Here is a 12,825-nt window from a genome sequence, read left to right as displayed (position 1 = left end):
CCAATAGAATCCGGTGTCACGAATATGAGCCTCTAATACAGAATATCCACCTATTACAAGTCTGTCTAGGAAAAATGCGGAATAAAAGATAGAGATAGAGGGGAGAGATCAAGGCTGCGAATGCCATGCAGCTACCTCAATACTCCCGGATACTGCTGTTCAGCTAAACAAATCCTCACTCAGCCTGTGGTGTACCTGGATCTGCACGCAAGGTGCAGGGAGTAATGTGAGTACTCCGACCCAGTGAGTAATAAACATAAATAAAGGCTGAGAATAAGAAATCATGGAAAAATACAAAGTAAACTATAACTGGCAGTTTAGAACAACAAATAGTGAAGCAACAAGTCAATTAAATCAGAGTATCAAATACTGAGACAGGTATAACCGATAAAAACAAATGCATGAGTGTAATGCAATGCATATGATGGTACCCTCTAGTACCCACTGCGGTGCAGCCCGAGCCATCCATTTATTTATCGTCGACGGCGCTCACTGGGGGTGTGTACAGACTCCGGAGGGGCTCCTATAGCCCAAGCGCAATATCAAGCCATATCGTGGCATCAAATCTAGGACCTCAGCCTCATATAAATCTCAGTATAATCAACCAGACTCTTGGCCTCAATATCAATGTACTCAACCAGGCTCTCGACCTCAATATCAATGTAATACTGCTGCGGCGCGCAGCCCGATTTATGCTCAGTCCAGAAACCATCATAAGCCCCTTGGGCATTTGTAAAACAGTAGTTCTCAGCCCGAAATATCATTTAAAAATATCATTTAAGTTTTTAAATCTTAGAAAGATGGCCGAGTTTGCAAAACAGTATTTAAAACCTTGGATTAAGTTCAAATGATATGTAAAATATGCGAAAGCAGTGATATCAATCCCTGAAGGATTCAAATAATTGGCAAGAAGCCCAAATGTAACAATTAAATCTAAGTAAGGATTATTCTCAATTTATTTCAAGTAGAAAACATGGTACAAACATCTCTCGGGACGGACCAAGTCACAATCCCCAATGGTGCTCTACCCCACGCCCGTTATCCGGCGTGCAAGACACCTCAATATAGCGTTACGATGTGAAATTCCGGGGTTTCAAACCCTCAGGACATCATTTACATCAATTACTCACCTCAAGACGGTCAAAGTCTAGCTCTCTATGCCCTTGCCTCTCAAATTATCCTCCTCGTGCAACGAATCTGCCCAAAATCACAACGAATACGTCACATTATGCTAAAGAGACAATACCCAATCAAAAGCATTCAAAAAATATCAAAATTCACGAATTTGACAAAACCCGAGCCCCGGGCACACGTCTCAAAAACTCAGAAAATTACCATCACCGGATTTCTTGTCTCTCCATGAGTCTATACATACCAAGAACTCCCAAATCCGAGTTCAAATGACCCATCAAATCCTAATTGTTTGGTTTCAAAATTCAAGCCCTAGTTCTTGATTTGTAGGTTTATATTTCATGAATCTCTAGGTGGAATTCACAATAAAAACGAGTTCCAAGTCCAAGAAACTTACCTCAAGTCGTTTCCCCTTGAATCCCTCTTTAATCTCCACCAAGAAGCTCTCAAAATGATCAACCATGGAGGAAAAATGACCCAAAATCGCGGATGAAGTATTTTATAAACTTAGTGCCCAGAATTTTTCGGAAGTACTATTCACGCGTGCGGTTACTGTTCACGTGCGGTTACTGTTCACGCGGTTAAAAAAATACAGCAGCATCCAAAGAAATTGCAACACTTTTCTTTTTACTAAAATGGCTCTAACTCTATCATACGAACTCGGAATTGATGATTCTTGTTCCTATGAGTCACAAATAATGATACGAACATAGTCTTTCAATCGAAACTCAATTCGGAGCTCGTTTGCTTAGCGCGATATCCATTTCGCTCGTTAAACAGTTAACTCATGTTTCGTGTCAAAAACCCAATCGCGACTTGATGAAATTAGACCAAACTTTCCAGATCACTCCTATAATTCATTATTTAAATTTTGGAAATTTCAAAATAAAATTTCGATCTCTATAACTAAAAATGGACCTTTGGATCATTACATGCTTATGCTCAAACGACAAAAAACTTCCAAAACTTATCCGAGCCTCATGGGACCCCGACCAAACATGCCAGCATAATTTATAATATTATTCAAACCTCTTCCAATCATCAAAACATCTCAAACAACATCAAATTACCCAAAACTCATCGAATTCAAGCCTAATTTTCTAAAAACTTTCGAAATACACTTTAGATCAAAAACCCGACCAAACCACGTCCGAATGACCTGAAATTTTGCATACACATCCCAAATCACCTAACGAAGCTACAACAACTCTCGAAATTCCATTCCGACTCTCGGATCAAAATCTCACCTATCAACCGGAATTCGCCAAAATACTAACTTCGCCAATTCAAGCCTAATTCTACACCGGACCTCCAAAATTACTTCCGATCACACTCCTAAGTCACAAATCATACCCCGAAGCTAACTAAATCATCAGGATTCAAATCCGAGCCCTCTAACATATAAGTCAACGTACGGTTGACTTTTCCAAAACAAACCTTCCTTAAAGAGACTAAGTGTCTCATTTCCTACTAAAACCAATACAAATCAACTCGTTCACACCCAATACTGATAAAGAAGCATGAAGAAATAGGAAATGGGGAAACGGGGCGGTAACTCATGAGACGACGGGCCGGGTCATCACAACTCTTTGGCTATATTAATGATCTCTTCACTTGAAAATTTTCATTGTCATCCATAGACTTTTATCATATTTCTTTAAATTTATATTCAAAGAAAAACAAGAAAATGTTGGCACAGACATGCTTATTGGGTATAACAGGGAGTTCATGGGAAGCAAAGATAATGAGGCAAAAGTCTAAATACTTCATATGTGAAGGAGAGTGGCCAGATCAAACACTCGAGCTCCTGGATAATTTGCTTTTTTACTAGTTGATAAATCTAACTTTTAGTAAAATTGTCCTGGGGCTCGAGTATTTGATGTGGCCACTCTCCGTCACATATGAAATTTTTTGGACTTCTCCTTCATTATCTTTGCTTCCCACGAATTCTCAGCTGCACACCAGTAAGCATGTCTTTGCCAACATTTTCTTGTTTTTCCTTATGAAAGAAGACGGGAGTTGCTAAAAAAATCATAGTACTAAACTTTGTCAACCTGTGTGTGACAGAAAACGCTTTGGTGGAATTAAATTTGGTGAAATGGAGGGTGACTGTCTTATAGCTCATGGTGCTGCAACGAATTTGCTTGAACGCCTTTTCACACTTAGTGAGTCCTCCGAGATGCACATATATGGAAAGTGCATTAATATGACAAATGTAATTCAGATGTCCGTACAAGGTGGTAAAGAAAGGTGCTCGTATTGCCGCTTTTGTGAATCAGTTGAAGACATAGTGAAGGTTTATAGAATTTTGTTAAGAAACCCAATAAGAGCAACTAGGACATGACTATGGAGAATATGAAGACACTCTGTTAATTTTTTGAATAGAGAATAACTTGTAACCAAAAAATTAATTTTTTCTTTTTTTTTTCAAGGATGTAAGCGAAAACAAAATTGGATTGTGTGAATATACATTATTTTGTGTGATTTATGCGATGTCTTTTAAATTTTTATTCTATTCGCATTAACTAGTTTTTTAGTATACTTGGATTGATTCAAATTTTCTAAACTTCAGTATGAAGTAAATAACTTCTGCTTTTTAAGCTGAAGTTTTGGTTAAAAGTCATAACAAAAGTGTCAAATGTAGGACAAAAACTTAAGCTTTTTCTGCGTAAGTTATTTGAAAAAGCTTTACGACAAAAAATATCGAGTCCAGGACAAAAACTTCAGCTTATCAAGTGCTGAAGGTTTTAGAAATGAACTAAATGACTTCAACACATGGAGCTGAAGTTATTTGAAAAAGCTTTACGACAAAAACTATCGAGTCTAGGAGAAAAACTTCAGCTCATCAAGTGCTGAAGTTTTCAGAAATGAACTAACAAACTTCAGCACATTGAGCTGAGGTTTTTGAAAAAACATTTATAACAAAATGCACGATGAAAAACTTCAGCTTATTATGTGCTGAAGTTTTATAAATGAACTAAATAACCTCAGCACATTTGGCTGAAGTTTTTGAAAAAGCTTATGACAAAAATTTCAGCATGTTCTGGTATTTTTTTAAGTTGATACTTATCTTTTTTGCATTTACTATTTACTTTTTGTCTTTTGTCACCTACTTCATCTTTTATTTATATTTGTTTGACCATATAGTAAATGATCTGAAAAGTTATTTTTCAGGCTGAAGTTATTTTTTTTACTATAGAAAAACTGTGGGCTTATTAGGGCTGAAGTTACATTTCTTTTTGCATTTACCACATACTTGTTTTACCACATACTTATCTTGTTTCATTCAATTTTTCTGAACGTAAAACAGTAAACGCCTGAAAAGTTACTTTTACATTTATAGATATTAAATTGATTAGGTGAACTCTTTGTCTATATTAACAATCTCTTCACTTGAAAATTTCATAGTCATTCATAGACTTCCATTATATTTCTTTAAATTTATATTCATCCTTAGTCTTTCAGCTTTTGTTAAAGAAAGAATGTCTGGTGGAAGCGGAAGTAGGAAGCCTAATTTTGATGAAATCATGCAGAAGTGGGAGACTTTGAAGTGTGAGTGGTACAATAACAAACCGATGGCTAATCTTATTCTTTTGTGGGATCAAATAAAGGCTGATTGGGAGAGAATTAGGCCACGGTTCTTTGCCAATGAATCATTCCAGAATAGGCTTAACTTGGAACGTAGTTGTGGAGGTTATTCAACCTCGTTCGACAAGGTTGTGCAGCAGTTTGATATTTTTTAGTTTCCTAGCTGGAACGACTATTCCAAGCTGCAAAACAACCTGAAGACTCTTCTTTCTCTTATGGACAGAGTAATCGTCAAACAAAGTCAGCTGCGTGATGATTTCGACAAGTTGAAGATTGATCTCCTTGGATTCAGTGGTCTTTTGCCCGACTACCCTATAGTTATCTCCGATACTGATGATGATGAGATATTTAGAGAAATTGAGGAGTACTGTGATGATGATGATGATGGTGGTGGTGGTGGTGATTGTTAGTATTTGTAATCCTTTTTTTATGTTTTAATACTGTGTGTTTTTGTTTACTTCAGCCCAGAGAGCTGAAGGTTTTAGGTTCATTTTGTATAACTTCAGCCCAGAGAGCTGATGTTTTTGTTTGTACTTTGTGTGTTGTTCTCATCTCTTTTTGTATCAATGTAATTCTCATCCTCTTTCTTTTTAGCTTTCTATTGCATTATCCTTGTTATTTGTTGGTATTTGCTTTATACTTCTTAGTTGGTTTTTATGTTTAGTTTTTGTAATTCATTTTTATGTTTTTATGCTGTGCTTTTTTGTGTACTTCAGCATATTCATTAAGCTTATTCATTAATGAATATGCTGAAGTTATTAAGTTCATTTTCTATAACTTCAACTTAGAGATGCTGAAGATTTTGTTTGTACATGCCTTTCTTCTGTGTGTTATATGCGTATGTGTGTGTGTGTGTGAGTGTGCGTATGTGTGTGTATGTTTGTGTTAAGCATATGTATTTCACATACTGTAATCTGAGGTTTTTTCTAGCAGAAGTCATTGCGTACTTTTTAAAAATGCAACCAAACTTGTAAGCATGCGCAACAAAAATGAGTAATTTGTACTTTAGCAGTATATAAAATAGTCCAAGAGCTTTTTTTTATTCCTATAAAAAAATCACATTTCAAAAATGTCATACAATAATGAAAGTCTAAATTCAGACCAAGGATTATTAAAGGTTGGATTATTTTTCAGTGTGTTTCTTTGAATATGGATAAGGTGCTGGAGAAAACAAGCAAGTTGTTCTGTTATGCCCAACTTGTTTACATCGACTGCATTTGATAGACTTGAATAGTACTGATTCAGTCACAGGTATATGCCTCTTCTTTTGTCTTCTTCCTTGTAAAATCTCTACATCGGGAGGTTTTGTGATCTCAGATTGTACATTTTGTGGTATATCCCATGAGTTTTGATCTCCCACGGTATTCACATGTCCTTCATATGTTTTCAACCATGTTTCCTTTGAATACCAATTTGAGCAGTAATCAGATTTCTACAGATATCTCTTATTAATAGCAGCAATTGCATGTGGATATGGCAACTTCCAGACAGTCGCAAGTTCTCTTCTTTAAGTCCACAATGAATTTGATTCCTTCACTATTTATTCTGAATAACATTGAATCAAGGTTGAACACCTAAGAAGGAATAAAAAAATAAGACAAACTATATTAGTGTATTGTTGCTTCAAAAAAAAGTATGAAATTTTTTAAATGTAAGCAGTAAATCACTGCAACAGATATAAAAAGGTGAAGTTAATAAATATACTCACAAACATTTTACAAGCCAAGTCCATCTTCTTAGTCATCTCTTCTTCTGCCCATATTGATACTCTGTGAAAAGTTTCATTTGCCTTTTTTCTCCATTCGTAAAACCACTCTCCTAACTTTTCTTGGATGAAATCAAACATTCTTAAAATAGGCATTTCTCTCCCTTTTAGTAAAACAGAATTCATTGATTCTACCATGTTTGTTGTTAGCATATCATAACGTCGCCGTGGGAACCACGATCGAGCCCATCTCTCTGGAGGTTCTTCCATTATGTAATTGTATGTTTTCTTGTCAATACTTTTGAGTTGGGACATTAACTGATTAAAATCTTCACGTTTGTATGACCTTGCAGCACTTTGAAAAAGATTTATTGCCGTGGCTTTTGCATGTCTTTGCTTTAAATTTTTCTCAAAGTGATAGAGGCAAATACCATGGTGAGCTTCTGGAAAAACTTTTCTAATCCCATTTGCAATTGATTGGTTTCTATCTGACAAGAAAACCAATTCACGACGGACTTGAATTGCTTTTCTCATTTCCCCGAAGAACCAAATGTATGCCTTATTGTTTTCTGATTCTGCTACACCAAAAAATATAGGAAAGATTTGATTGTTTGCATCCTTTGATACAACAACAAATAGAACACCACGATATTTGGACTTTAAAAATGTTGCATCTACTGCAATAATGGTTCTACAGTAGGACCAACCAACTACTGATGCCGCATGAGCAAAGAACATGTAAGCAAATCTGTACAGTGAAACACAAAAAAATAAATCATAAGGTGTGAAGTTTTTCAAATAGGAACATTTGAAACTTCAGGCTGATGGTTACCTATTCTACGCATCTCTTTTTATGCTTGTGTACGTTCCTGGGTTTTTGCACACCATCATGTGTAGGTATTGTCACACCTCCTTTTTACATACCCGCGAGGGCGCAAGGGAGTTTTTTCCAATTAAAGGACAATCGAAACGGGATTTGTTTATTTATTTCAGAGTCGCCACTTGGGAGGTTTAGGGTGTCCCAAGTCACCAATTTTGATCCCGAATCGAGGAAATGAATGACTCCATATTACAGTCTGCGTACCAGAAATCCGGATAAGGAATTCTGTTAACCCGGGAGAAGGTGTTAGGCATTCCCGAGTTCCGTGGTTCTAGCACGGTAGCTCAACTGTTATATTCGGCTTGATTATCTGATTTTATACAAATATGAACTTATGTGCCAATTTTATCTTTTAACTGCTTTCATAATTATTATTATTATTTACAGGGAATTGCAACGTCGTGAAAACATACCTCGAATCACGTTACATCAATGTACACGTGATTGTTGACATATCTCGACTCGGTTGAGATTTGGATTTGGGTCACATAAATGTGCACCCGAGTTAAGGAAAATAAATTATTAAAGGCGCGCTTAAAGCAACTAGCGTATTGTTATTTTGGGAAAAAGCCATGAAATTCGCTAAACGGCATGTCCCGAATTCTAAGTATTTTTATATATATACATTTAGAGAGCCCCGCACTTTGTACATCTTTGTTTGTCGAGGCTCGTCTCATTCCTTATGAAAAGAATTTGCAACGTCATGGAAATGCATCTCAGACCACGCCACAATCAATGTACCCGTGGTTAGAGACACATTTCGATTCCGTTGAGATTTGGATTTGGGTCACATAAATGTGCACCCGAGTTTAAGAAGATAACATTATTAAGTACGCGCTTAAAGAGACTATCGCGTTATTATTCTGGGAGGGCTGTGAGATTTGCTAAACGACCCGTCCTTGAAACTGAATGCTTCGATAATATACATTTAACGAGGGCCCCGCAGCTTGTGCGTTTTTATTTGTCGAGGCTCATCTCGTCTTTATTTTGAAAGGATATCCTGTAGCAACTACGTTTCTTGTCGCATGTGTCTCTATCAATTGAAAGCGGAGATAGTCCTAGTTAATTATATGCTTGCAGGTCATTTATAGCAGGATTCAGAATGCTTAAAAAAATTCAGAAACGAGGCTGCGTGCACAGTCAGCCGAGCAAATAATCACGGGCCCAAATCCGGCCCATGCGTGATGGGCCAGACCTGGGCCACTGCTTGTTCGATGCGGGCCTGCTTGGTCTGTTTTGACCTGGGCTCGACCTTCATGAGGTTGAGATTGCAAGTTTTGTGTTCTTTGTCTTAACATGTGGTTTACTAGTTATATGGGACCATTAATCAGAAGAGGAAGAACTTAGCCAATGATGTACAGTTTTCATGCTTGGCATACATTACAGCACATATTACAAAGTAAAACTAAGTCTGAGATGCAACCTATTTCATTGAGAATATTTTCACCTATCAGCATACATATGTAAACTACCATTTAGCTAATCTATATTGATATACACTGGGCATACATGCTGCTTCTATTATCAACACAGGAATGAAAATTATCATACATTACATGATATCTAATATAACAATCTATGTATGAAAGTCAACTTCAGGTCTTTTCTTTTTGCATTCATGCTCAATGTTCCAATTACATTTGATAGTGCATTGGTTGTGTACCTGGTATAGAGGACAAAGAAGAAAGGAATGATCAGCTGGGCAGTATGCAGTAAACATAGCAACAGCAGATACACAGCAACAACACAGCAACAAACCAACAATCACAAGTGTTTTCCACAGTCCATAGACAACCAGCAACAATTTCCAGAACAAAGAAAAACATCAGATGGTCGAGCACCAAACAAGTAATCCCAGAAAGAGTAATGAAACAAACAGAAGTAACAGAGTGTTCTATGCAGCAACACCAGCAGTCCAACAATCACAAGCAGCTCAATCAGTGCAAACAACAGAACTTGGCCAAGACAGCTTGACCAATACGAACCCTTATGTAGCTTTCAGACAGTGTTTGATTACAGTACTTACTAGAAATTTCCTTATGTTTTCAGTTTTCTTTAAACTCACAAGACCTCTCTTAAGACTCAAATTTCTAGCCCTTTTTTAAGTTATGAAATGGCCTATTTATAAGCCAAACGACCCAGTGCAGCTAAGCTGCCTGGATCCCCCCACTTGCAGACTGCCCATTCCCTGATTATTACTGCCCTAAACCCATCGTAGCATCAGGGCATTTTGAACTTCTGAAAGTTCAATTTCAGAATTGCCCTAGCCTGATTCTTTTAATCGTTTTTACAATGCAGTTAAAAACTAGCATTCACAGATAATGTCCAATATTCATTTCACAATACAGGTTTGTTCAGTCATGTGAGGTTGTACGTATTAGCATATCTGAACATTCAGTCGTAGGGAGTTAATCGACGACATTTATCAAGTCGACTATACTAATTATAATAGGTAATAATCAATCGCTCATATAAACTACACATACAGGGTCCCGAATGACTTCAAATATCTTTGTTCAATTACTGGGAACCTATATGAGTTAACTTATTTGACGATTAATCTAATTGACGAACATGTATATCACAGAGTACATTCAGAACACACATAGAAAATCAAACGACCAAATAAAAGGTCTTTGACAGAGACGGAAGAAATTAAGAAAAACATCATACAATAACACACAGTCACAACAAAGCATGCTAACAACTCAATCAAAAACTAAAACAAAGAAAGGGAAAACTTACTGAAAAAGTTTAAACTAAACTGAACCAAATTCAACTTAGCTTCGACCATTTGAGGCCGAACAAACTTTAATCAGGGTGTTCTCACACGAGAACACCTTGGTTAAGGTCCATTAGACCTCAAACCCCTGTCAAGATCGGCCGGATTCCCCAGGTGCATGTGTTCTGAGGTCTGGATTTTCAGATCTGGTTTTTTAGAAGTTGTGGGTAGATTTGGACCAAACCAAGCTTGGTTTGGTCACAAGGAGGGTCAGGGGAGTGTCTGGTATGAAGATGGGGTGGTTTGGTATAGGTCCGGGTTCGACTCGAATCTTCAAATGAAGATTCGAGATGAAGGAAGGTGATTCGAGGCTAGGGGGTGACAGATCCATGTTCAGGAGAGTGAGGGGGTCTTAAGGTGTTCAAGAGGTGGTCACCAGCGTTTATGCCGCCGGCTTTAATGACGAGGGAGACTAGGGCGGCTGCTAGGGTTTGGGGGGTTTCAGTGTTTGGTGAAGACGATGAGTGAAGGAGGGGTTCGGATAGGGGGCGTGGGGTGTGAGAGAAATCTTATATACGATCTAGGGGTTTAGATCCTGGCCGTTGGATCAAATGAGATCTATGGCCAGGATCTATTCACTTAGGTAAGACAGTGTCGTTTTGGGTTTGATAGTGGGTGAGACCGGGTGAGGCTGGATCGGGTCAAGGTTTGACGGGTTTAAGGGGAATGGCCTAGGTTCGTTGGATCAAGGGGTTGGACGGCTCAGATCAATTTCCTAAGACGACGTCATTTGGGGTTGAATGAGTGGCCTGATCAGGACCGTTCATTTGAGTCAGATCAACGGTTCTAACAGGGGTATTGATACGATGTCGTTTGGGGTCCTGCTGGGGCAGCCTGGGTTGGGCTTGGTCTTGCATTGGCTTTGGGCCTCATTTGGGGTCCAAACCGATTCCTTTCCTTTTTTTTAATTTCAACAAATTAACCAAAAATTCCTAAAAACAATGCAAATGATTAAAATGAACCTACACACATATTGGGTAACACCTACAACAATAAACACACATATTAGAATTTTTTTAAAAATGGTTAAATCACAGCCTAGAGTAAAAGCTGCATATTTTTTGTGAATTTTCTCTTAAAACCGGACTACGGCCTGATTACACACGGCGTTCTTATTTTTTGTGTTTTTTGTAAGATTAATTGCAACACGGGCCGAACCACAAATGACTAGCAGTGCATGTCCCGTGAAAATTGTACCGCGATGCCATTTATTATTTTTGATTTCTTTTGGAGTGATTGCTCGTGGAGCAAAAATCACGTGCTTACAGCTGCCCCTCTTTGCCCGAAGACACGAAGGGTTTTCGCGCAAAGACAAAGCGGGCGATTTTTGCTTGTCTGAGTACTCCGTGTGAAGCATTTTTTGAAAAAGATTTGACCGAACCTTTGCTTCAGAGGTTTCCTACATATCCTGGGCTGAACAGGAATCAGGTCAATGTAGTTCGGGAAGCTTTGGTAGCTGGGACTACCGTGTGGCTGTAATGCTGGCTGTTGTTGTGCGCTGTTGCATGCTGCTGTAGGATGCTACCGCTCACATGATCTCCTTGTTACATTGTTCTTGAAAGGAAAAACAAGAAGCTAAGTTAGAGTATGAGATCTCATCTATCTTCAACTTGTTCTTGTTGCCTTGCTTTCTTGTCGGCTAACGCTTTCCTCTGATGCCCTTATTTTGTGAATTTGGGAGATGATGCTGGTCCTTCGCCTTTTCTGAATGCCGGTTTTCATCACTTTGCTTGATTTGCTGGGAACATGGCTTTCTTCTTTAAACCTTTCAATGGTTTCTTCAGTGGGATGGCTTTCTTCATCAAAATTGTTATATTGGGCATGCTATAACGCTCCCAAACTGCTTCTTCTGAGACGCGTTCCTTCTTCCTTTTGAATCGCGCGCTTGCTTTTGCAGCTTTCTGCTTCTTGACGCTGGGGATTTTATTGTTTCCTGCTTGGGGGATCTCTGCTGTAACCTTCCATCTTCAGGTGGGGTTACTGATTCCAAAATCTAGAGCTAAAAAGTATTCCCGTATTTTACTGGTGGGCGACCTAGAACTTAAATATATTCCCGCATTATACCGGTGGGCGACCTAGAACTTAAATGTATTCCCGCATTATACTGGTGGGCGACCTAGAACTTAAATGTATTCCCGCATTATACTGGTGGGCGACCTAGAACTTAAATGTATTCCCGCATTATACTGGTGGGCGACCTAGAACTTAAATGTATTCCCGCATTATACTGGTGGGCGACCTAGAACTTAAACGTATTCCCGCATTATACTGGTGGGCGACCTAGAACTTAAACGTATTCCCGCATTATACTGGTGGGCGACCTAGAACTTAAAAGTATTCCCGCATTATACTGGTGGGCGACCTAGAACTTAAACGTATTCCCGCATTATACTGGTGGGCGACCTAGAACTTAAATGTATTCCCGCATTATACTGGTGGGCGACCTAGAACTTAAACGTATTGAAATTGTTTCCCCCGTTCCTCCGAGAAAATTTTTGACAATTGGTAGAAAATTTTCTGCCCCGGTTTTTGGTGACTTTCCTGGCGTTGCATCTTGCTGCCATCATCAATCCTTTGTTTTCCTGCAGCAGACAAAAGGATTTAATTAGTTTTAATCGTGGTGGTAGAGGGTGCCCTTCCGGCGGATGATTTTTCCTCTCTTCCCTTTTCCTTGCTCTATATCCCCATAATTGGGGAGTGGACAAAATTGCCTGCTGGGGGTCTCTAGCCTGCTGGGGC

At 38.5% G+C, this 12,825-nt stretch overlaps 1 protein-coding gene across 1 annotated transcript; it reads right to left on the bottom strand.

The window, feature by feature from the left end:
• Nucleotides 1–6,382: 6,382 nt before the first annotated feature.
• On the bottom strand, nt 6,383–7,312 carry LOC107800108 (uncharacterized). The gene is made up of 2 exons (XM_075218399.1): nt 7,290–7,312; nt 6,383–7,172 (listed from the first exon to the last, which is right to left on the bottom strand). Exons 1-2 carry the CDS (start codon nt 7,310–7,312, stop codon nt 6,383–6,385), a joined length of 813 nt encoding a protein of 270 aa, XP_075074500.1.
• Between the last annotated feature and the right edge of the window lie 5,513 nt (nt 7,313–12,825).

The sequence above is a fragment of the Nicotiana tabacum genome, chromosome 1, assembly GCF_000715075.1.
Source record: "Nicotiana tabacum cultivar K326 chromosome 1, ASM71507v2, whole genome shotgun sequence".
NCBI classification, from domain to species: Eukaryota; Viridiplantae; Streptophyta; class Magnoliopsida; order Solanales; family Solanaceae; genus Nicotiana; species Nicotiana tabacum.
This window is presented reverse-complemented; position numbering and strand designations above follow the sequence as displayed.